The sequence below is a fragment of the Buteo buteo genome, chromosome Z, assembly GCF_964188355.1.
Source record: "Buteo buteo chromosome Z, bButBut1.hap1.1, whole genome shotgun sequence".
In the NCBI taxonomy this organism is placed as follows: Eukaryota; Metazoa; Chordata; class Aves; order Accipitriformes; family Accipitridae; genus Buteo; species Buteo buteo.
Window position 1 is genome coordinate 39,827,187 of NC_134204.1, and position 25,396 is coordinate 39,852,582.

Consider the following 25,396-nt stretch of genomic DNA (forward strand, 5'->3'; position numbering starts at 1 on the left):
GAGACCATGTGTGCTCAGTGTACCTGAATGACACCCTAATAAGTGTCTTCAGGTTTTCCTCTTGCCTCCAGCCATGGGTCACTAAAGGACAGACATCCTTCTTCCTTTGTGAAACATGGTGCTCCCAGTACATTCCTTGCTGTTTAACCCTTAATTTTGAGGCAAACCGGTTTAGGTTAGTTCAAAATAAAGAGGTCATGTGGATAAAGTTCTTTTTTTTTTCAGTCTCAAGCAGGAAGTTTTTTGTTTGTCTACTTTCCTCTGAAGCTTGAAGCATTTGCTTTGGCATGTCTTTGAGTGTGGATAGTAACACAAACCTCCACCCTCCCAATTCCACCTCCTGTATAGTGCCTGTGAGAAAGATATATCATAACTGGTATGAAAAAAAAAAGGTGGAAAAGAACAGATTTTGAAAATTGTTTTAAAATGAGGATTTGAAAGCTCTGGGGTCACATCTGGAGAAAGTCTCACTGAAGAATCCAGATGCCTGTCACTTGACCCAGGCCAGAGAGCTGACAAGTCAGAGTTCTCATCTAGGAGTACTCCAAAAGATGACACATTTGAAAAGTCTGTTAGTCTGAGGGATGCAAGGAACGACAGAGCAAACTGAAGAGAGGCAGTGTTCCATGAGGCTATTCTGCAAAACCCTTAAGGCTTCTTATTCTTAGAAGCAGGGATTGTGTTAATGCTCTAGAAAGGCTCCTCAGAAACTCAGAAAATTTTTCAGGTGTTACTGTTTAGCTACACATGCCATCTGAGGAATCATCTAATATTGAGGTAAGAACAGCAGCTCAAGTGGTTATCCTTCAATCCTGCATCTTCCTTGTGTTTGTCTCCATGACTGTTACCCTACAAAAGTACATTGTGCTTCTCCACCTGTGAAGGGTTTATTCTCTTATTCTCAAGAGATGGAGACTACTACATCTTAAAGCTGCCAAACACGCTCCTATACTGAGTTGTCTTAGGCCTTCTTCACTCATTTTCCTACCTCTATTAAGAAAATTGAGTAACAAAGACCAATGACACCATTTGAAATGTTATTTCTCAATTTTGGACTGTGATGTCCTGCCTTAGGAAGCAGTATGCTGGTTTCCATGGGACTATCACTAGAAGCACAGAAACTATTCATGACTGTAACAAGACCCTGTCACATTTTGTTCTTTGGGTCTGCACTGACTTCAAAGTTATTTACAGAGTGCATTTCGGGAGAATTGATGATAGGATATTTGTGACTGTGACCATCAAGTTGACAAAACCTACCCCACTACATTCCTGGCAACATACAAACCCTAATCAAAACTTTTTAAAAGCCAATTTTCTCATAGAATAAATTCTGTAGACAGTCCTGTTGACTTTGAATAATTCTTCATGCAAATACAATGTCTGAACTATCTTGAAGGATTTTGAGCCATGTAACTACTTGTTGCAGCCACTGAATGATCTGATTAAAAAACACCAAAAGAACACATGGCATCCTGACTGTCTATAAGTCAATACTCAAGACTGTCCTCATTCTTGCCTCCTGTTGAAGCACATCTATCATGTGAACCAGTAGCTGATGGACACTTATATGCCTGCCTGGGTTCTGGCATCCTCAACTTTAATCGAAAAATCAGTTTATTTGTGATGAGGGAAATAATGTTCTCCTTCTTGAAAAAGCATTTATTGGCAGACCTATATCTAATATCAGTGTGCAGTGGGCAGCAGGAGGAAGATTTACTAGAATCGGACCTGGAATAATCATTGCATATTCACATACTGTGAAATAAGCAATAAAGCATGACTTAAGCTCACTCCAGGAGGTTGCTTCTACACACTGTAAGTTGCAGGGGAAGACCAAGGCAGAAGATTCTGTTCTGTTGTAGTCCAGAATCTGCATGGTAAAACAAGATTTAAGTTTTGTGCTATAAAGAAAAATAATCTGCCACAGTGCCTTTCTGCAGCATGCTAAAGCAGTAGCAGAAACAGTTGTCATCTGATGAGTCTGTGTTCAATGTATCTGCTGCCAGCCTTAGGTGTTGGACTAACTTATGAGATGACTTTATTTATGTTGGAAGATAAATAAGCCTAGGGGCAGGCTGATTTGTTGATGATACGGGACAGGGGGAGAAATCTAGAAGCAGTCTTTACCAGTTTCATTCCTTCCTCCTCTCTTTGCTGCTTCATCAGTTCTTCAAGACCTGTTAGGGCATTAAGGCAAAGGTAAAAGTTTGTAGTCATGAAACTCAGTGTCTTCAGCATGTTTGGAGATGATGAAACAATGAGACTGGGAGTTCCCTCTAAAGCAGATTAGTGCATAAGATGTAGATTAGTTTTGGCTTTTTCATTCCAAAATCTGGACACACCTTTAGTAGATCCTGCCTGATTAAACACAGTTGATGGAAAAAACATTTTAATATACTTGCTGGATAGGAGGTATGATCTAACAGAACATAGTGAACAGAGTGGGTATCTGGATGCTTACGCCTTTACAGGCACCCCATGGAAACAACAGAAACAAAGCCATTCCTGTTTCGGTAAAAGTTTCTGTTAAGCGTATTATCCTCCTTTAAGATTGCTTTTTGGTAGGAGATTTTTGGACTTTGAAAACAACGGAAGGTTGTGCATGAATTAATGCAGTCATACTTTGACATGTCTGCATTTCACTTACTTAGGACATGAAAAGCAAGAGGTGTGACGCATTGTTCCTAATGGGCATCCAAGAATTGAGCTGGCTGCACTGCTGTTGAAGTGACAGCTTAGACACTGGGAATATAGGACTTAAGCAAAAAGAAGCATAAAGGATGGATAAGCAAGATAGTGCTGATCTTAAGGTAAGTCTGTAGAAATACGATCGATATTCTGCAGTAGGAGTGCAGGAGAATACATCTCAACAGTTCTGATTTCTAGAGATAACACACTAAAGAGTACATGATAGTTATGTGGACTTTGAACTACTGAAATGTCTGTTATAAAACGTACCACATGTGTTTTTATATCAGTGAAGTGCTGGAGAATTTGCAGCATGACAATTGGTTTGTAGGGCTTTTGAGAGCAGATTTTCAGGTCTTTGTATTAGATTACAAATGGCAAGTCTTGATTCCAGGGAAGACTGAGAATTTCTCATGTCTGAAAGAAGATGCACAACTTAGAAAGCAATGGCAGAAATTTGGAATTAAGAAAATTCTTGCAGTCAGAGGAATATGTACATCTAGCTATGTCCCAGTCAAAGTCCAGAGCGTCTGCATGTGCTGGGGTACTTGTGTTTCAGGTGTCTTACAGGGTTCAGATTCATATGAAGAGTGGGCCTGGTAACAGTGACTGATATCTCCTATTAAAACACTTATTTATTTCATTTATAAACACTGGTGAAACTAGCAAATTGAGCTGAAAGTTTCTGTGCTGACTCAGGGTGACTTGAGAAAATTTAATTGAAAATAATTTAATATCTTAGAAGGTGTAGCTAAGAAAAGAATGAACATGCTGTTCATCACCTGCTAAAATTTCAAGCAGTGCATTCTGTTATTGGAAGCTGTAATGCTTTTTAAGGCCTACTGTGTAAGAAGTGCAATGTAAGTAGTCTAAAGACAAAAAGATGCAGTATAAGAAGCAGAAACATGTTTGGCAGGGGGCTGGAAAAAGGTTTCTTCTCTTCCTTGTCTTTGAAAGAATAGTTTATGTGGAACCACTGCTAAGTTTAACAGCTAGTGTTTCAGAAGGCCCTGGGGCATGCCCCAGGGCTGAGCAGGCTTTTCTGCTCTAGTTTTTGGGGTGCTGCTGAGCTTGGGTGCTTGACCTGACAGAGGGAGTATCTTCTTCCTAGTGCTCTCAGAGGTTCTGCTCCCTGGCTCCTGCACTGAGACAGCGTGGTCCAAAGGCAGGGCTCTCGTGTAGGGGAGGAGAAGGAGGAGGAGGAAGAGGAGGAGGAGGAGTAGAAGGAGGAGGAGGAGGGAAAGCTGGGCAGCATGGAGGAAGATGAGACTTGGCTGGGCAGGAAAATTAGAAATGGAGAGACCAGAAAATGGGAGAAACGTCTAGAAAGAGTAAGTGGATGGGAAATACAGAGAAAATCCGGAGGCAGGCGGGCATTGGAGCTCACAGTCAATACAGTGGCACAACTGAAACCAACAAAATAAAAGGAACAGTAGGCAAAAAGCGGGTGAGAGGGCAGAGCAGAGAAAGCAAAGAATGGGAGGTTGGGATTGATTATAGGAAGAGGGTAAGTTTGGGACAAAAGAAAATGGAGATTGAAAGAAAAGTGAGGTTTGAGAGACAAGGTGGAGGAAGTACACAAAACTGGAAACAAAAAGAAACTCAGAATAAAGGGAGAATGGCGTATGCCTGCGATGTTAGTCCACACTAGGTACAACTGGCTATAATTGTGGCAGGTGCTTGTTTTGGTTTGAATGCTGTGGTCCTCAGCGCATTCAAGGGCTCCAGTCCTGCTGGAGACAGTGATAACTGCTGAAGGGGTGTTGAGGTTCCTCCTCTGAGTTTTCTTTGTCAGTGTGGAAAAGGTGGTACAAAAGGTATGTGAAGAAGAATAGGAGGATCAAGACCCCGAGTATTCGGAAATTTGGGTTTATATCCAAATTTCGTCACTTTATAAAGATTTTAATTAACACACACACTGGTCACATACCGGTTTTCTCGTAGACCGGTTGAGTTGTTCATCGTCATGACCTGTAATCCAACTACTCTTTCACCTTTCGCTTTCCAGTAACGTGTTGATTACATGGGATTCAAGTCCTCGTAATTCAAGAGAGAGTCTTCGGTTTCCTGTTGGTCCTTCCCGTTAGGTTTATCATGAGTGCTGTAAGCTTTACCTCTACCATGAATCTATTTTCACAACACCCTAAGAAACGACCAGGGAAAAAACTCAGGCGTTAGAGGGGCGGCCGAGGTGCGGGCAAACCCGAGCCAAAACCCGTATCCCGCGTTTGGGATACCTGCGATCCGGTTTCTCGACGCGATGAAGAACTTGGCAGGGTGGAAGCAAAGCGCCGCTGGGCCCGGGGGGCGGGCAGCGTGTCGGCGGGGGGCCGCGGAGCGGGCGCCCGGCCCGGCTTTCGGGGCTCCCCGGGGGAGCCGCAGCGGAGGCAGCGCCGGCACTCGGCTGTCCCACGCAGGAGAGCGGCGCCTGCTGCCTCGCGGCAGCCTGCGCCTTCCAGCACCGGGGGGGCGGGGGGCGAAGAACCACGCGGGTCGCTGCCTAAAACGCCGGGGGTCAAGGACGGCGCCCCGGGAGCCGCCGCGCCCCGCCGAGGCGCCGCCCGCCCTCCTGGCCGCCGCCGCGGGACAAGGATCACCGGCGGCGGCGGGCATGGCGGCGTGGCGGGACCTGCTCTTCTCGCAGCTGGGCTCCGTCTGCCGCGGCGGCCGTGACTGGCGGGGGGGCGGCTGGCGGCCCCCGCCCCGCGAGCGCTGCGCGGCGGCGGAGGACCGGCGGCGGCGGCCCCCCCCGCCCGGAGCCCGGCGGGGCAGCCGCGAACCCGCGGCCCCGCAGGTGAGGGCGGTGCAGGCGGGGGCGGGCGGCGGGCGGGCGGCGCGGCCGGGGGTCTCGCTGCTCCGCGGCCGGGGCCGGGCTGGCGAGCGCCCCGCCGCGCAGCGGGCGGCTGCCGGGGGAGCAGGAGCCGTTAGGGGCCGATCGGTCCCCTTCGTCCTCCCCCGGGCCGAAGTCCCCTCGGCCTTTGAGAGAGAGGGAGGCCCGTCCGGAGGCAGCGGGCAGGGGCGGGAGGAGCACGGCGTCGAGCTAAAAGCTCTTCTTTCTCCGGTGGCGTGCCTTGCACTCGCCGCCTCGTGAGTGGCGTTCGGGCGCATCGGTAAACGGCATCAGACTTCATCTGACAGTCCCGGCGACCGGGGGAGGGAACGGATCTGTTGGGCTGATGGCAAAGGGACGACCTCGGGCTACAGGGGGCTGTTTTGCCAGTCATGGGGTGTCCCGGTGTCCGTGCCGATTCCCCACCCCGTGCTTCTGCAGATGTGGACCCGAGTGATCTTACGCCGCGCACATCTGCTTGTATTCTAGCAGCCGTGAAAGGCTTCCAGCAAAAACGATTGCCCGCGCTGCAAGCGGGACGTTGCACGGTGTTTTTGTGGTAGCGCTGCTTGAATGCCACGAAGGCTACGACGGTTAGGCGTCACTTGTGGGAGAAATGCCTCTGGCTCTAGTAAATTTTCACCTCTTTTTACCGCGATGCTGACTGAAGCCGTTTTAAAAAAATTTAAAGACAGAACTTGTCGTTCGGATGTTGGGCTTTTAAGAACGCACCTCTGCTACTACAGATAAAATTGTGAGGCGGGGTGCTATTTCACACAGATCATGCTGTAGCAACATATCTAATGTATCCATTTCTGAAATACTTGCTGATGTGAGAAACATGTTTGCAGAGGAATATGCTTTGTGAGTATTTTGGTTTATGAATATGATTTTCAAAATGGCCAGTATCTGCTTGTACACTAAGAAAAAAAACGCTAGTGTTTTAAGTTGTGAACCACAAAATCCTTTTCTTGGTACCAAAATGAAGTTGACGGTTTTTAGAGGTTTAGTGTATTTTCGACTTCCCAGGGCAATTGCAGTGTTATGTCCAAGAATAAGCTCGTACTGATACAAAGCTGAAATGAGTTTAAAGAAGCATCATCATTGGGTTTTTTAGTGAAAAATATGCTCTGAAGTTGTGAAATCAGTTTACAGACTTTTCTTTGATAAGTTTATATTATACCATAACAACCTTATTTAAAGTAGTAACAGGCTTATATAGTATTATTAAAAAACACAATGAGCAGCAAACAGGTTAGGTTATGTTTGGACCTAAGTTTTCCTTAATCGTTTTGTGGCTTGATAAGGGACAACTGCTGAAGCTTTCTTGGCTGTTACAAGGTCAGGGGCACAGAAATTACCCAATAGTGAATGTGCTGAAGTATGCTGTCCCTGGAAGAAACCAGTATCAGGAAGAAAACATAAGAATCACACAGAACTGTACCAGAGAAAGACAGTTCTCTCTGAGCTCCACCTTCACTTTTTTTTTTTTTTTTTAAACACTGTAGGGACAGGGAGCAGGTAAGATAATTGTTACCTCTTCCCCCCCACCTCCTGCTCCCATTTGTGACCACCTAAGTGGAAGGCAAAAAGTCACGTAGTAGTTTTAAAAGAGCAGAAGGTAGGTGAGTTTAAAATTTCTACAGCTCGTAAAGGAAAATGAGGTCTTAGTAAACATCTGTCTGTCCATGCATGCATGCAATTTTGCAGTGTGCACAGTACTCCATTCTGGGCTGCAGGTAATGTCTTCAAAAGCATCTAAATGATTTATTTGCCTAGGTCCCAGTTTTCAAAAACGTTGTTGGCACATAAAAGCGTAGGGCCCTCTGGGACCAGTGAAACTTTTTGTACATCGTGTCCGGGCAGCTGCAGCATATCACTCCTCTGTCATCCCAAGGACTTCTTGTCCCCATCTGCATAACCACAGTGGGAGGTGCCCAGAGATAATAGAAAACAGGTTTTAATGGTCATGGTGTCAGAACTGTCCTTATTTATAATATTGTCTTTAAAGTGGGGTTGCAGTACAAGATAGCGTGTCAGGGGAAGGCTGCAGCGCTAAGAAGAGGAAGTCACTCCCTTCTTTTTGCTATCGGCACAACTCTGACCATGACTGGCGTTACAAATAGGATGGGCACAGACCATGCTGGACTGCTGTACTCTGTTTACAGTGTCCATCAGCATGGATCTGATCTGGTTACATCTGCCGAAGCTGAACAAAACCTGCCCAGGAGGAAAATCTACGTGAACTATGTGCAATACTCTTCCTGCTTCTTTTCCTGAATAAGTCACTGCTTCATCCTGCCTTTTCATGGCTCAGTTAATCTTAAATTTATTTTTCACTCAGTAGCATCATGTCAGCTGAAAAGGTGGGTCCCCCCACAGGTGTCCCCCAGCAAGCTGATCTATAGGTTTTTGGGTGCTATCTGGGGAGGTGGTAGGTCCAAGCTGGGTAATCCGCTTTTTTGGGGAACTGTACTAATGAGTTCAAGACTCTTCAGGCAGCTCACAGCACAACGGAAAGCTGAGGTGGCCATGATTTAGCAAGTTTTGATTTTCCCTCAGTGTTATTTTCAGACTGGCTCTAGCAACTGTTGTGTAAAGCTTCTCTGATTCTTGCAATACGTAAACGTATGTCTGTGTAACATGCATACTAGGTGAACCCTTGTGATCCGCTCTGTGTGCTTTGAATTACCAGTTCTTTTGCTTTACGTCCTCATCTCTAACATTTTACCTTAGTTTTTGAAACTGGTCACACCTTTTCGTGCCCTGTTGAGGGGGTGTAGCTCTAAGTAAAGTGCTTAAGCCTTAAGAAAGGCAGGATTTATTAAGCACTTGTCTTCATCCTTTCCTTAGGGCTGGTGTTGCTTTGCATCTCTGCCCAAGTGCCATTGCTGGTACGCACTGTTCGGAGTTGTCCAGTTCCCTCTGTCTGTCATATGGGAACAGAAGGAGGCATCTAAAAACAGGTTTGGGCGTTTCTTGCTGTCCTTTTCACAGGGACAGAAGCTGGATGCTGTTGTGCTGCATGTTGATGAATGCAAATAAAAAAAAAGGGTTTTTTAAAACCTGTTGGTGGTGTGATATCTTGTTGTCACTGTTTCCAAATCAAATATCCTTGGGTTGCTAATGAAATGGGTGCTCTTGCTTTTTCCTAATTATTAAGTCTCAGTGATGAGAATTGAGTTGTGCCCTCTTCAGCGTTGTCATAATGATGAAACTCTGTACAGGAACTGTGACAGGGCAAACACTCTTCTCCCGACCTTTGGTGGTTTCAGGTGTAATGGTCTGGAACTTGGTAAACAGCCATGGCTGCACCTTGGTGCCAGCCCCGTGGTGTCAAGAGATAACATGTTTTCATTATAAAAGGGGTTTCCTAGCTGCCATATAGTGGTAGGGATTACACAGAGGTGAGGAGGGACTTGGTCACATCTGTAAAGGCTTGGTAGTCTGTAGCGTCAGTCAGGTTAGGCTGCACTGCCGAGGTCGGACTGTGGATATAAATTTTTTACCAGCCTGGCTGGGGTGGGACGATCCCAGGTTTGATCACAGTCCTACTGCTATGAACTACTGCATTTGGTTACATTATATTAGCGCAATTTAACCCCCAAACAGGGGTAGAGGAGGTTCTATTAGAACATCCCAAGTGCTTACAAAATACATCTGTCCCTCTGCCTGCTGGCTTGCCAGTGTTTTGGAAAGGCTGGGTAGCGGTGCCATTCATCCTCAGCCCTCAGCAAGCTCGCCCTGTCCTTGCTTCTTGCAGCACCCTCCTTGCCCCTGCTCTGGCCCTTCCCTCACCCCTTGTGCCGGTGCAGCTCACCAGACTGTCCAAACACAGATGCAGCCAGGCAGCTTGGTGAGCAGGGAGTGCTCCCAGGAGGCTGGGTGGGCTTTGGGACTGCCACCCAGGGAAGAGGAGTTGGCAGCAGGATGGAGCAGAGGCCTTTTAGGTGGCAGGGTAGTGTGCCTGGGAGAGCAGCCTGGCGTGGTGGGGGCCAGGAGTTGCAGCCCGGCTTGGTGCAGGAAGGCCAATGGCGGTGGCTGCCAGGTCGACCTGTGCAGCCCGGCATAAACAGCAACCGCAGCTGCTCCTCGCTGCCTGGCCCTGGGGAAGCCCAAGCCTTTGGGGATCCCTTTGTCTGCTGTTGTAAACTCCAGTGCAACAAACCAGGTGATAAGGCTGGCATTGCAGAATGTGTCTTGGCACACGAGGCCGAAGGCATGGGAGGACCCAGTGGAGAGCCCGAGAGTGTGTTCAGATGGCCTCTGTGGCAAAGGGGCAGGAGGATGTTTCCATCCCCGCAGACCCAGGCAGCTGCTCACAGGCCATGGCCGGCTCTTCTTCCAGCTGGGTCGAGGCAGCTGTTTGTGGGTCTGCAGCATTCGGTGGGTTAACGGTGTGACTTACATTTAAAAGCAAGACAGCACACAAAGGAAAGGGGTTTTTTTGTGCAAGGTGGTGGGGTAGGCAGAGCCGGGGAGAGTGGTGAGCCACAGCAGATGTGGGACCATACCTTCAGCCTCCTCAGAAATCATCTGAGCTGTGCTCTCTCTCTCTCTTTGGAAAATGGTATTTCAGTCCTGTAGCAGTCTGCCTGTCTTGCAGCGTGTGGGAGGGCTGCTGTACACAGCTGTCAAACCCATGAAGATTTTACTACTGTGTGAGACAAGCAATGGAGCAAAAAGAGCAATGCTGACAGGAGTGACAGTGAACAGTCATGTGTGGGTTGCTCACATCCTTTAATCTTCATAGTATTACAGTTTAATACAGATTGCTATCAAGTTGTGAGGTACTGGGGCCCTTCATGCTTTGGCCAGCTGAATTTTGCTAACTACGTTTGTTTTCCACTTTAGATACTTTAGATATATCCTGTCTTCAGAGGGTCACCTCTTTAGTCAGTATTAATACCTGTGTTGTGAAAATATAAGACAAACAAAAGAAGGCTCTGAAATTTACCAGCAGATAAGTTTCTTATCTTCCTCCTCCTGGTTTGGGAAGAGCTTTATGCTGTATAATTTTGAATCCTTTGATGGAGGAATGCGTTTGTAATAGCAGCAGGTGGTTGACTTCTGTGATTGCTCAGTGCCAGGTAGGTGAGACCCAGTTTCAAAAATAGCAAGTTGATTAGCTCTTTGCTAACACCTAGTGCTAAACAAAGAAGAAGCACTGGCTTCCATTGATCCCAAAGTGGAAATCTGAGCAAGACTTGAAGCATTGTATTGACCCTCTGAATAACACATCTGAAACATCATTTTCTTATGGCTACCTGGATTTTCACTTCTTTAAATTGACTTACAACATGATAATTTCAAAGGGGATATGTAACTTGCCTTGAATTTGTGGGATTTTCTGATTATTTTGCATTAGTTAATATAATAAAAGAAGACCAAATGCTTCATTTTCCTTGGGATATGAATGGTACTAATGGCTTCCAAAATACTGTGTGTGAGACAGGCAGGAGTGTTCATTAAGGAAGATAGGCAACTTTTGTCTCTGAAAGACACACAGTAAAATAAGGCCATTCTTATATTTAAGGATTTGTCATGATTTGCAAATATAGTTTGGATTAATTTGCCATTTCTTGCTCCATTACTGGTGCCTGTTCTTGTTTGCCACAAGTTTTGTGTGTCTTTTATAATTTATTCTGCTATTCAGACTGTTTTCCATCAATTAAAATCTTTAGATGTCTCTCTGTATCTTTATGTATGACTAGCTTGTTCAATAATCCACATTTTATGCTGATCATTGAATTGGCTTTATAAGAGCAGAAGATACACAGTATTATATTGTATTTTAATGCTGACAATGTAAGATAAATGTCACCTTATTACAAGGTAGCTGCCATCAGGTTTAAGCACAGATTTTTTCATTGCATGTATGGACCACAGTTATGAAACAGCCAGATCCAAACTTTCTCAACAGTTGCTGTGCTTCTGGAGTAGTGGGTTTTGGAGTGGCCTATTTTAGGTGGAAGGCCAAATTATGTTTCATGCCACAGAGACTATTCCAGTGGGGAATAGACCAGGAAACCTGTTCTTAAGTAATTCGCAGATGTCTAATGCCAAGATAGGATTTTTAGCAATGCTTTGGGGGCCTGTTTCAAGGATAGGTCTGAGGAAAATAAATGTGATTTGAGATTTCTTGTGTAGAGCTCATTTGCAAAAGTCTGGGCTGTTGGCAGAAATGTTAAGGTGAGGGCCTCTGTGGCCTTCCCCCTCTAGTCCAGTGCCATGGTCTGTGCAGAAGAGTCTGCTCAGAGCCTACAGCTGCAAACCAGGGGTCCCTCCATGAGCGCCTCCACCCTGGGCTGGCTGTGCCCTTGGGGCAGTGCTGTTTGATGTGTTTTTCCAAAACATTACATGTTCAGGGATAGCAGAAAGGCTTAATAGATTAGTTAATAAACTTAAAAAGTAAAAAGTAATAAATTAATTAAAGGCCTAGTCTTTCAGAATGGGCTAAGCTTTCCATCTGTTGTCTAGCTCTGTGCTCCAGGGGTCAAGCTGGAGCTTCTTGGACAAGGTAAGAGTTTTGTATTTAGGATTTCCTGCATTTTGTTGTCATGACCCCACTGCTATTTGCATCTGTGTTACAAAGCCAGGCTGTTGTCCTCTGACAGGGTAGCCTGAACACAGGGAAATTCTAGAAGACCTGAGAGTTTGTTGAAAACCTCACATTGGGTTCATATTTTATTGCACATGACCCTGGAGTTTTACAATGCACTTCTACCCTATGTGGATCCAAAGTGGTGTTCTTTGTTACAATCAGTTGTTACATTACTTCATACTGTAAGCATGCATGTAATGGATGCTGAACCAGAAAGTTCCTGCCCTGAAAAGCTTATGCAAGACAGCCTGTTAAGTTGGAAATCTCTTTAATGCTGGCAGTAATTTACAGTTGCCCTGGGATGCAGAAATACTGCTGAAGTCCTGTTTTTCACTTAAGAATTATTATGCGTAAAATGATGATACCTGCAAGTCCACCTTAGCTTTTATGGCTCAGGAAATGTTTCCAGGGGTAAGGGTTCAACAGATACCAATGTGCTTACAGGCTGAGCTCTTGTGAAATAGTCTTGAGTGTTAGCTTACGAGAACTCTGGCTGCATTTCAGGTATCTAATGTTCTTGCAAGTGACTTGCTCTATGTGTAGTTAATTTTTAAAAGGGTTTAAGATATTTTAGGACGCTGTGCTGAACACAGAGGCTGGATTTTTGCAGTAGCTGTAGTAAGGGGAAGTTCTTCTTTCCTTCCCCTCATTGTGTACTTGAATAAGGGTGGGTCACACACTACGCTACACTGACTTCTCACAGATATGCTTTCACCTGAAAATGGTGTCTCCCTCCTTCCCAGGCACTGAAAATCAGTTTTGGATCTTTTGGGTATTTCTATTTCTTGCCATCAGCAGTACAGGTTCTTTACAGGTACTGTATAAGTATACTGGAGTTGTGAGGCAAATGTATTAGCCCCAGGATTATCTGTTGCTATTTAATGAGTATTTGCTTTCATCTAAGCATTTTGAGGGTAACAAATAATTTCCTCACTGGAAAAAAGAGTTATATTATATGATGTGTACCTATACTGGGGTTTTTGCTAAGATTCTGCCAAACCTGCTCAGCAATGCAGAAATATTGACTCTAATAGTTAAGGTCTTTAGGAAAACCCAAATTCTTGAGAGGTGACATAGAAAAGTGGTTGTGTGTAGTGGATTCACTATACACACAGTGTGTACAGAGCTGCGGCATGGTGCTTGGCAGCAGTTTTCAGCTCTTGAAGTAGTGTTTTGGCTAAGACACAAGATAGAAATTATTGCTCTCTGTTACCAGCACGAATTTTTTGTGGTTTCAGTAAGCGACTTAGAACTTGATTGTTCTGGCTAGTTTCCAGCAAAACTGTACTTTGCCTAAATGAACTAACCTGTTACTTAAACTGGCTAGTCATTATATGATTTCTCATTATCTGCCCCTGTCTGTATCTACAATGTGTCATTAAAGGCAGTTGATCCTGCTTTGTCCAATAAATGGTTATATTTCAATAATGGATGAAGTTATTCTGACACAGAGGTGTGTGCCTCTTAATTTCCTTTTGCAGGGAATTGAACAGTGTCTGGAGCAGCATGCTGTTTCATTAGAAAATGTGTGTATCCGTGCCTTTCACCCCAAAGGGAACATAAGTACAGCTAATGGTACTAAAAATTTGTCATGTAGTATTGGCAGTGTAACCTAGTTTTCCGGAGTTTGGTACTCCACCAATGAACAGTGCTTATTGTCTGGTCTTGAGGGGGCTGAATGTTTCTTGCAGATCTTAGTTTAGTAAATCTAATTCTGAGCAGGACAAATGCACATTAGCCCCTACTTATCAGTGTTTAATTGGTGCAGTGCACCTACAGGCTTTGACTCTGGCAAGTCGTTTACGGGGGGTGGGGGTGGGGTGGGAGGGTGGGGGGGTGCGGGGGGATGGGGTGGGATGGGCTGGGGCAGAAGAAAGCAGCAGCAGAAGTGGAAGCATTCACCCGTTTTCACTGGATGGGTGGGTGGTGGAATCAGTGGGGCTACCAGTACAGCAGGTGATCTCAGGGCTACGTCGCCCCATCCTCTGAGACTGGTGAGCCAAGCTCTGCGTACCTACTCCGTGACCCTGGCGGGATGGTGGCATGGTCACTTGCATCGCTGATGGCACCCCTGGATTTTGGAGGACAGATACTTCCCTGCTGGGCTGGATTTTTAGGTTTCGTCTACTCTCACTTCCCATAAGCAAGTATTTGAAAGAAATGAGTGGTGCAGGTGTTCCTCTAAATTTTATGCTCTGATCTCTCTCTTTACCTCTGGAAACCTTAATTTTTTGAACATTACTTACATTTAACCAAATTTGACCTGACAGTGTCCCTTTAATACCATATTATGCAAGGATCTCAGACATTAAAGATATTGGAGAAGTGATTAAAAGCAATTTTCTAAAAACTACTCATGTGCCTTAAATTTCAGAGCCAAACTCTTGCCACCCCATTGACTAAATCAGTCTAGAAATCTCCAAAGCCTCTTCCGTGGCAGGGAAGTATAAGCAGCAATCCTAATCCTCAGACTGGCGAGAAATGAGAAGGCAAAACTCCCAAACACAGGTCTCAGGACTTTCTGGAAGGAAATTGGAAGGAAAACTGCAATATAAACTTGGCTCCAGGTCTTCTGTATATCAGAACAGAAATTTGCCAGTAAGAAGTAACATGTAGGTGTATTTTTGTTTCCTTTTGGGTTTGGTGGTAGAAAGGATACGGGTTCATGCTGGCTGAGGTGTATGTACCTCACTGTAGTGATGGGAGAAATTTTAATTTGTTGTTGAAGTTTAATTAAATTATGACAGTTTTGAAATGTTAGCCAGAGTTTTATGAGAGGAGATATACATGTTACAGAGGTCTTTTATGAAGATAGGAATCAAGAGCAAACAAATAGCAGTTCAGAAGTCTCCTCTTTTCATTTGTACTTGCCCAGCCCTCAAGTCAAAAAGCATGAAGGTTTAAAACCCTTTTCCTGGTTATACAATTAGCTTAGAAACCTAAGTAAAGCCTTAGATTAAGAAATGAATGTTATTGTTATGGTGTAAATTTTATGTACTAAGTGAAGATTTCACCTTACATAAAATTAAGAATAATGGTAAATGTGTTGCATTTCACAGGGTTTCAGTTTTGAGATTTGTGCTTCGTAAGATGAAATACAGTGATACAGTCTTGTACTTTATTTTTTTCCTATGGTTGATTGGAATTTCAATATATATTTATTTTTTAAGTAGTACCATCTGTTCAGGAACTTCATTAAACAAAAAATGGTGGACTTTGCAAACAATGTTTTTTGCTATATTCACATGTTTATCACTTGAGATGAAAACAAATGCTAAAGGTACAGCCTTCGTCAGGATCATATACAGATGAAATGCTATCTAAGTACTGCTTTTTAAAACGTAAAAATTACAGGAAGCAAGGAGGTGAAAGAGTGCAGTACAGGAAACACTCTGACAAATGCTTTATGTAAATAAGCAAAGTTTAATCTTGAAATAACTGTACAGGTAGGTACTATGTTTCTTTGGAGATCAGGCTGAAAACTCCCAGTATTATATCAATTGGATTTTGAAATGTTGTTTTCAGTCCAATTTACTGAGAATCCTGGAGTTACCTGATGTGAGTGCAGTGCTAGTGGAATCTCTGTGCACTGGGTAAGGTGCATCCTTGGTGCTTTGAGATTCAAAGATCAAGTAAATTTCATAGCGGTCTTGTTCATCTGAAATAAATGGGAATTTTGTCAATGACCACTTTAGTAGCAAGGTTAGATTCATGGCATGTGATCCAAAGCTGTAGGAGTTTTTTCCCATTGGCTTTGTTGGACCTTGAACCCAACCCATTGTGACTAGAGTGGCCTGAGCAGCTGTAGAGTGTGTTAGTTGTTGCCCTTCCTGCCTCAATTGCAGACAAACATAGGTGTTTTTGGACTAAATTGAAAAAGGATACACGAAACATCCAGAATTTTAAGCATTGATATTTTTGTCTTAACGCCCAAGCACCCTCCAAAATCTAAAAAAAAAGAGATTTTTTTTTAAAAAAAGGTATGTTTTTTAGAAGACAGTTTAGATGTTCAAAAAGTTGACAGTAGAGAAGAAGCCTTTTCATCTCCCATATTAGATGTTGTAACTTCAACTCACACAGTGTATTGCCATCACTGACGACTGCAAGTTATATTTTGATTTGAGATAATCACAGCAAACAGCTGTTGTGTAGCAGATGACCTCTCCTCCCTTTAAAATTATTGATTTATATTTTGTCTTGTGTCATGTAACTTTAGGATGAGGAACACTAAGCTTTAGAGATAAAAAAATTCTTTGACACCCCTTTTCAAGTGTATTCACATGTGGATTAGCTGAGTGCCAGTGCCTTGCTCAGCTGGCAGCATGTTTTGCTGGTGGTGCCTAGGCTGATGCAATGCTTCCCTGTTATGCTGGGCTGTATATCTCCAATGCTGGCCTTCACACCTGGAAAGATACCCAGATAACGCTTGATTTCCAGAATGTGTCATGCTGGAGGTAAAGTAGCTCAAAGGAAGCTACCTGAGACGTGCGATGCCAACAGCTTGCTCAAAATTACTTTGAACTGCTAGTGCTCTTACTAAATTAAAGTGACAGCAGTTGGATGTTGTTCTTCTCTCACAAGGCTGAGCATGTTGCCTCAGCAAATGCTGTAAGACTTGTCAACCTCTTGGCTTTTCTGTCTCACTCTTTCCTGTTAATGAAAAGTTTGGTAAAGTTCATTCTTATCCAAGTCATCCCATAACATAAAAAAAAAATTTGTTGCCTAGTTCTGATTGAAAACCAGTTACCAGAAATAGTAATGGGTTTCAGAAGAATCAGAGTCCCAGGGTATTGTAGTATTAGAAGCACTTCATTGTTTTCTTGGTAGCCCAAACAACTAGAATAAAGTGATTGAGGAAGCATGAAACAATACTAATTACTAAGAAGAATACTACCAAAAGGTTTTTGAAAGCAGTGTGTGCCTGCCCTCAGGTAATGAAATTTGCTTCACTGTTTCCAAGGTTTTTCTCTGGATTTAATTTTTGTACTTTGTCTTCAGTAGCTTTCTTTCTAAGATAATTAATTTTCTTGCGTGCCTATGCTCTGTCCAGCCCTGAGGATCTTCCACACTGTTACTCCTTCATTGAAGCTCAGCCAGACACAATTCAATTAGTTACTCCTGGAAAAATACACATGCACACCGATAGCAGCAAACTGCTTTTTAATGATCTCTTTCATCTTTGTCAGTGGGGGCCTGTTTCAGAGTACATTAAAACCAAAGGTAGGACTCCCATTAGTCTTGGTGGAAGCTGGGTCCTCAACTGCAGACAAGCCAATAGTTCACTCAGGTAGCTTGTGGCCCTCCATAACTGCATGACTAGCTGGGAGATTATGTGGGATATTTAGGGATGTGAAGCTGAAGTAAAAAAACCTCAAACAGGTCTGCTTTATTAAGAATCATAATTCCATTCAGGAGATAAAAGAGACGTATTCTCTTTGATAAGAATTATTGCTGAACTCCATCCATAAAATGCTCCCAGCAGTACTCTTAATAAGTTGAATTACTGGCATTCTTGTGAACTGAATTATTTTCTAAGTCATTGTACGAAAGACCAATTTTACAAACAAGTATGGAGACAAATACTTACCATAAGTAGTTTTAGAAGGTAGACATTTTGCAGAGGATCAATAATTTTTTAAATATGAGGAGTGAATAAGGAGTCAATGTTTATTATTTGGTTACTGTTTGCTTTGTATGTCCACTGTGCCCTGTCCTAGACAGCTTGCTGTCTATGTAACAGATAGACAGAGAGCAAGATGAACATGAGAAACAATGAGACAATGATGACAGGTATAATTGCATTTGCGCTTCATGATAAAATACCTGACTATCACATGTTTCATTGTGGGGCTAGTTCCCTTTGACAACAAAAAAAGCGCCTTTACTTCCAGTTTACTAAATTCAGTCCCAGAGATTTCAGATTTCAGCACACAAACCCCATCCTTCCTTTCAGGGAATTTGATCCTGACAGACCTGAAGAGAAAGAGGTTTGAAGAGTCCCAGTGAGATTCTTTGCAAAAAACCTGTGTACCATAGTGACTGTTCAGTTTACTCGGCTGCAACAGGCTTCATGGAGACAGTTTTCACAGCGTCCCAGGAGGCCAGTGGGAAAAACCCACCTGACATGCACACTAAGTGCTAGGTCTAGTCTTTGGCCCCTGCTCTTGCATTTCGCAGTAGTCCTAGTTCAGCAGACATATAACCAGGATGAATCTATTCTTAACTCTGTGAAAAATAGTAAAAGAAGGAATCAACCATCTCTTTCAGATAAAAAGAATATCTTGCCTTTTTTGACACTTAGAGCTTTAGTAAGATTGCCATTTGCTAGTCTTCTGGCAGAAGGAAAGTGCAGTCCTTTAAGCAGTTCTGATTCATCCTTACCACTTCATTTATTGTATATGTTTTTGACAGATCCTCTAAATAATTTTCATGTTTATTAGTGAGGGGTGGGAAAATTTTAATATTGGTCTTTTTGTGGGGCAGTGTAAAACTTGGGGGTGAAGGGCTAGGACTGTTCAGAGCTGTAACTTCAGGTTATAGTCTTTGGTTTCATCTAACATTGTGATGGGAATCATTCTGAGTTATGTGTTATGCATATACAGTCATGTAGATGTTATAGCACATATTTTGGCTATATGTTCTTAAGTTCAGCAATACAATTACATTTGAAATGTCTTTTCAGTCCCCCAAATCTTGGATCGAAGAGGTCTTCAGTAAAAGAGAATGTGTACACATCATTCCCAGTTCAAAAGATCCTCACAGGTAAAACAATGAATTTCACTTTCTTTCTGTTATGTTTAGAAAGAATAATTTTTTATGGGCATTGTGTGTAACTTGGATGAAATTCTTTGCAGTTTTGCAATATCCCAGTTGGTGATTGCTGGTGTTTATGGGTCTTCATAGATACTGTCACCAGTACACTTTAAATGAGGCTGTTCGTCTGAATTAGAAATTGGCAATAATTGACCTTCCTAGGCTTCTTAGATGTGTTGCTCTCAGTCCAATAACTAAAACTGCGGTATGGCATCCAATTGTGAGATTGAGTTACACGGAGTTACTGCTGCACAGGAGTTCTTGATCCTATACCACCACTTTCTCCCTTCCTCAGAATAATGCCTGCTGCTGATCACAGTCTTCTGAGAAAGAGGTTTCTGTTCAGGCTGGTGTAGAGTGTGAAGAGTAAGGAAAATCAAATCCTCAACCTGTGTTTTAGGACTTGAGAATGCAGACATAAATTGGCATTCCAGTTTGTGTATCTAGTGGATGGTGTTGCCTAAATAAACTCAGTGAGATCACATTCGGAGGATGTAAACTTGTAATTTTGATCATATTGTTTTGAACACACAGATAGCGTACAGTAGATAAGATAAATAGCTCATCTATGAAATGCAGATTTGATATACAGTCTGAAATGCGAAACACCAAACAAATCACTGAAGTTACCCAGTATGTCTTCCAGGGGTGAGTGCAGAAGATTACAGCCTTTAATGCTGTTGATGAGAATTTTTTCACAAGTGAGTTGCTACTTTCTGAATACCATTACGGAAGTTTTCTTTTATACAAGCGTGCATTAATTATCCATCTTTTATCACAGGTGTCCTGCAGGATGCCAGGTGTGCCAGAATTTAATCAGGTAGGAGTGCATAAATAGGTGTCTATGATTTTTATAATGGCCTAAAGTTAGTGATAGGCATTCCTAGTCAAGGAACTAATGACAACAAAAATATTCTTCCTCTTGTATCGTCAGAGCAGCATTTCTGGGGCTGTGCTGGTGAATGTTTAGCATAAACCTGGGTAAAACAAATTGTATGATAACCTTAATTTATTTGCAATAGAAAATTTTATCCAAATACCTTGTGTAGATGAGTTTGTCTTAATCTTCTCCTGAGGAATGAAAGGCAGAAATATGGCTTTATATGGGAGACAATTCCAGCTATATCCTGGGTAATATGAAGGAGAGTGAGATGAAAGCCATGGAGAACAGTAAGAATTATGGAAAGAGGAAGAACAAAATAAAGGGAGAAGAACATGGTGTAACCAAAACTAGCACTCAGTTGTCCAGGCGAGCAGCTCTGGTGCCGGCAGGATCTGCAGTGGAGGGCTCCACCATTGTGCCGGGGCGGGGGGGGGTTTCCCGAACCGGGGGAACCTCTGGGGAGCCAAGAGAACCGCCAGGAGCCCGCAGCTTGTGCCACAGTGTCTGATGGACCTGTGCAGGGCAAGGAGCATTGGTGGCCAAGCCCCCACACCTATAAAAGAAGCTCCTGGGGAGCAACAGGGACCAGGCTGGGCAAAGAGGCCGTGGCGTGATGGCAGGGGCACGGTGTGGCGCAGCGAGGCAGTTGGCGTGGCAGGGCATGCAGGAAGGGCACTGAAGCTCTGCCAGCTTGCCCAGGGAGCAATGTTATCCACCCCACAGAAAGCCATGGCCTCCCTAAGCTCTGCACCTGCCCCAGCTGATGCAGCTGCCCAGACAGAGCTCGGGTGGGCACACGCTGCCAGCCAGGTGCCAGGCTGCGGGCTGTGCCCTGCCGTCATGCCAGGACGGGACAGCGGCAGTGAGCACCGCTGTGGGAGGTGTGCCCAGGGAGAGGAACGCCTCCGCTTGGTGACAGAGCTCCCCGAGTAGGTGAGTAGGTTGAGGAGTATCAGGGAGTGCAAGAGAGAGACAGACTACTTGGGATCGCACCCTACCTTCCCTGAAACATGCCCAACAGGCAGACAGGATGCATGATACGGAGGATTCCCTGTCCTCTCTCTGCCTGGCTGAACACAGTGACTTAAGGGATAGAGGGCAATGGCGACAAGTTCCTGCCTGGCGCAGCAGGCGTGTTCTTCTGTGACTACCCCACCTTCCCAGGTGCCCTTGCATAATAGGTACAAGGCTCTGCAAGTGGAAGCGAACAATAATGAGGACAATGGTTCATCTAGCATGGAAGTGTTACCAAGGTTAACTCGGCCTATGCCCTGTGTCAAAACCACTTCCGTAAAGAAAAAAAGATGGGTCATTGTCATAGGAGACTCCCTTCTGAAGGGAACAGAAGGCCCAATAAGCAGATCAGACCTACTTCATAGGGAAGTCTGCTGCATCCCTGGGGCCTGGGTTAAAGATGTGAAGAGAAAACTTCCTACCATGGCACGGCCCTCAGATTATTATCCATTATGGATTTTTCAAGTAGGCAGCAATGGAGTTGCAACAAGAAGTCCAAGGGCAATCAAGAGAGACTTCAGGGCATTGGGACGACTGGTTAAGGGATCAGGAGCACAAGCAGTGTTCTCTATCCTTCCAGTTGCAGGGAATGATGAGGAAGAAACAGGAAGAGCCTGGTGTCAATGGCAGAATTTGGGGGTTTTTGATAATGCATCAGTCTACACAACACCAGGCCTGCTGGCAGCAGACAGGGTACACCTGTCTTAAAAGGGGAAAAGGATCTTTGCACAGGAGTTAGCAGGGCTCATTGAAAGAGCTTTAAACTAAATTTGAAGAGGGGAAAGGATAAAACAAGGCTCACTAGAGATAAACCTGGGGGCGGCAAGCTAGTGTTTGAGGAACAGTGTGCTAGTGAGATCCTTTGGTCTGCCATCTCAGTGGAGGTAGGGGATGGAGATCCATGCAGCAGCAAAGACACAAGGGTTACTGATGTGTTAGAAACCATGGAAGTGCCTGAAAGTCATCACATAGGAATTAGGGCTTCTACCCATAAAAAGGTGGCTGGATCAGTAGCCCAACTGAAGTGCATCTACACCAATGCACTCAGCATGGGCAACAAACAGTAGGAGCTGGAAGGCATTGTGCAGCAGGAAAACTATGATATAGTTGCCATCATGGAAACACGGTGGGTTGACTTGCACAACTGGAGTGCTGCAATGGATGGCTATAAACTCCTCAGAAGGGATAGGCAAGGAAGGAGGGGGTGGGGGGGTAGCCCTGTATGTTAGGGAGTGTTTTTATTGTCTAGAGCTTAATGATGGTGACAATAGGGTTGAGTGTTTATGGCTAAGAATCAGGGGGAAGGCCAACAGGGCAGATAATGTGGTGGGAGTCTGTTATAGACAACCCAACCAGGATGAAGAGGCAGACAAAATATTCTATAAGCAGCCAGGAGAAGTTTCATGATTGCTAGCCCTTGTTTTCATGGGAGACTTCAACTTACCAGATGTCTGCTGGAAATACAATGCAGCAAAGAGGGAACAGTCTAGGAGGTTCCTGGAGTGTGTAGACATAACTCCCCGATACAGTGGGTGAGTGAGCCAACTAGGGAAGGCACCCCACTGGACCTGTTGTTTGTGAAGAGAGAAGGAATTGTGTGTGATGTGATGGTTGGAGGCTGTCTTGGGCCTAGTAGTCACAAAATTATAAGATTTTCAATTCTTGGAGAAGTAAGGAGGGGGGTCAGCAGAACTGCTACCTTGGATGTCTGGAGGGCAGACTTTGGCCTCTTTAGGGGCCTGGTTGTCAGAGTTCCTTGGGAGGCAGTCCTGAAGGGCAAAGAAGCCCAGGAAGGCAGGACATTCTTCAAGAAGAAAATCTTAAAGGTGCAGGAGCAAGCTGTCCCTATGTGCCGAAAGACAAGCCATCAGGGAAGAAGACCAACCTGTCTGAACAGAGAGCTTTAGCTGGAACTCGGGAAAAAAAAGAGAGTTTATGACCTTTGGAAGAAGGGACAGGCAACTCAAGAGGACTACAAGGATGTTGTGAGGTTATGTAGGGAGAAAATTAGAAGGGCCAAAGCCCAACTAGAACTTAATCTGCCTACTGCTATAAAAGACAATGAAAAATGTTTCTATAAATATATTAACAACAAAGGAGAGCTAAGGAGAATCTCCATCCTTTACTAGATGTGTGGGGAAGCGTAGTGACAAAGGGTGAGGAAAAGGCTGAGGTACTTAATGCCTTCTTTGCCTCAGTCTTTAACAGTAAGACCAGTTGTTCTCAAGGCACCCAGCCCCCTGAGCTGGAAGACAGGGACGAGGAGCAGAAAGAAGTCCCCATAGTCCAAGGGGAAATTGTTAGCAACCTGCTACACCACTTAGACACACACATGTCTATGGGGCTGGATGGCATCTACCCAAGGGTACTGAGGAAGCTGGCAGAAGTGTTCACCAAGCCACTTTCCATCATTTATCAGCAGTCCTGGCTAACCAGGGAAGTCCCAGTTGACTGGAGGTTAGCAAATGTGACGCCCATTTACAAGAATGGCTAGAAGGAGGATCTGGGGAACTACAGGCCTGGCAGCCTGACTCTGTGCCGGGGAAGGTTATGGAGCAGATCATGCACATACAGGACAACGAGGCAACCAGGCCCAGTCAGCATGGGTTTATGCTTGACTAACTTGATCTCCTTCTACGACAAGGTGACCCACTCAGTGGATGAGGAGAAGGCTGTGGTTGTTGTCTACCTAGAATCTAGTAAAGCCTTTGTCACTGTTTCCCACAGCATTCTCCTGGAGAAACTGGCTGCTCATGGCTTGGACGCACATACCCTTCACTGGGTTAAAAACTGGCTGGGTGGCCAGGCCCAAAGAGTTGTGGTGAATGGAGTTAAATCCAGTTGGTGGCCTGGTGTTTTTCACACCCTGGAAGTGCTGTTCTCTAGGGCTCAGTATTGGGCCCAGTTGTGTTTCATATCTTTATCAATGATCTGGATGTGGGGATCAAGTGCACCCTCAGTAAGCTTGCAGACGACACCAAGTTGGGTGGGAGTGTTGGTCTGCTTGAGGGTAGGGAGGTTCTACAGAGGGATCCGGACAGGCTGGATCGATGGGCCAAGGCCAATTGTATGAGATGCAACAAGGCCAAGTGCTGGGTCCTGCATGTGGGTCGCAACAGCCCCATGCAGCGCTACGAGCTTGGGGAAGAGTAGCTGGAAAGCTGCCTGGAGGAAAAGGACCTGAGAGTGTTGGTTGACAGCTGGCTGAACATGAGCCAGCAGTGTGCCCAGGTGGCCAAGAAGGCCAATAGTAGCCTGGCCGATATCAGAAACAGTGTGGCCAGCAGAAGCAGGGAAGTGATTGTCACCCTGTATTTGGCATTGGTGGGACCCGACCTTGAACGCTGTGTTCAGTTTTGGGTCCCTCACTACAAGAAAGACATTGAGGTGCTGGAGCGTGTTCAAAGAAGAGCAACAAAGCTGGTGAAGGGTCTAGAGAACAAGTCTTATGAGGAGCAGCTAAAAGAACTGGGGTTGTTTAGTGTGGAGAAAAGGAGGCTGAGGGGAGACCTTATTGCTCTCTACAACTGCCTGAAAGGGTGTTGTAGCGAGGTGGGTGTTGGTCTCTTCTCCCAAGGAACAAGCGTTAGGATGAGAGGAAACAGCCTCAAGTTGTGCTAAGGAGGATTTAGATTGGATATGAGGAAAAATGTCTTCACCGAAAGGGTTTTCAGGCATCGGAACAGGCTGCCCAGAGAAGTGGTGGAGTGACCATCCCTGGAGATGTTCAAAAGATGTGTAGATGTGGCACTTAGGGACATGGTTTAGTGGTGGGCTTGGCAGTAATAGGTTAACAGTTGGACTCAATGATCTTAAAGGTCTTTTCCAACCTAAATGATTCTAGTATTCTATGAAAGATGGTAATAGAAACATCCCTGATGATACGTTTTCCAAAGGTTTTTCATCTTCTTTGCAGTGGGCTTTCTGAGTCCCTGCTTTTGGGAAGGGAAGCAACAAAAATTACATCACTTTGGTGCTTTTAGCTTGTGTGTGGGTTTTTCAGACAAGTAGTATTTTGCAGCTTGTATTAATTAGTTGTTTTCAATCTAACATTTGTCATTTAGCTGGTGTTCCCAAATAGGTTTTGATGCTGTATGTTTTTGATAATGAATTATCAGCTGTTGGAACAAAATTTTTAACTTCTCTTGACATTTGTTTTGTGTTAAAGGTTTCTGAAGGCTGAAGCAACAGAAAGTAATGAGTTTCTGATAACTAACAATTAGCAAGCTGGTGCTAACTAGTGCTGTCACCTGCATGAGCATGTTTATTTGCTTTTTCATTATGTTACACATTTTATTTTGCTTCTAAGATTTATGTGAAATGAGTCGCATTTTCCAAAAAGCAAATAAATTACTCCTTGAAATCAGATCACTGTAAAGGGCTGATATACAGAATAGTGTTGGCCTTGTAAGTAAGGCAAATGATCTGTGTGGCGTCTGTTCAGAAAGGGTCAACTCCCTCTGAGGAAATGGTTGCATATCTATTTTGCTTTAGAGCAGAAGAATAGAGATTCAAATATTTTTGCAGGTATTCTGGAAGTAGAAATGCAGGGAGGATTTTA

General features: G+C 44.4%; 1 protein-coding gene across 1 annotated transcript in view; it reads left to right on the plus strand.

Moving 5' to 3' along the window:
• The first annotated feature begins 5,302 nt into the window (after positions 1 to 5,302).
• TRPM6 (transient receptor potential cation channel subfamily M member 6) overlaps positions 5,303 to 25,396 on the plus strand; it is a 93,661-nt gene continuing 73,567 nt past the window's right edge. The window contains exons 1-3 of the mRNA XM_075020815.1: positions 5,303 to 5,494; positions 18,808 to 18,887; positions 19,720 to 19,758. Of these exons, the coding sequence (XP_074876916.1) occupies positions 5,303 to 5,494; positions 18,808 to 18,887; positions 19,720 to 19,758 (311 nt within the window). The remainder of the gene's footprint in view (positions 5,495 to 18,807; positions 18,888 to 19,719; positions 19,759 to 25,396) is intronic.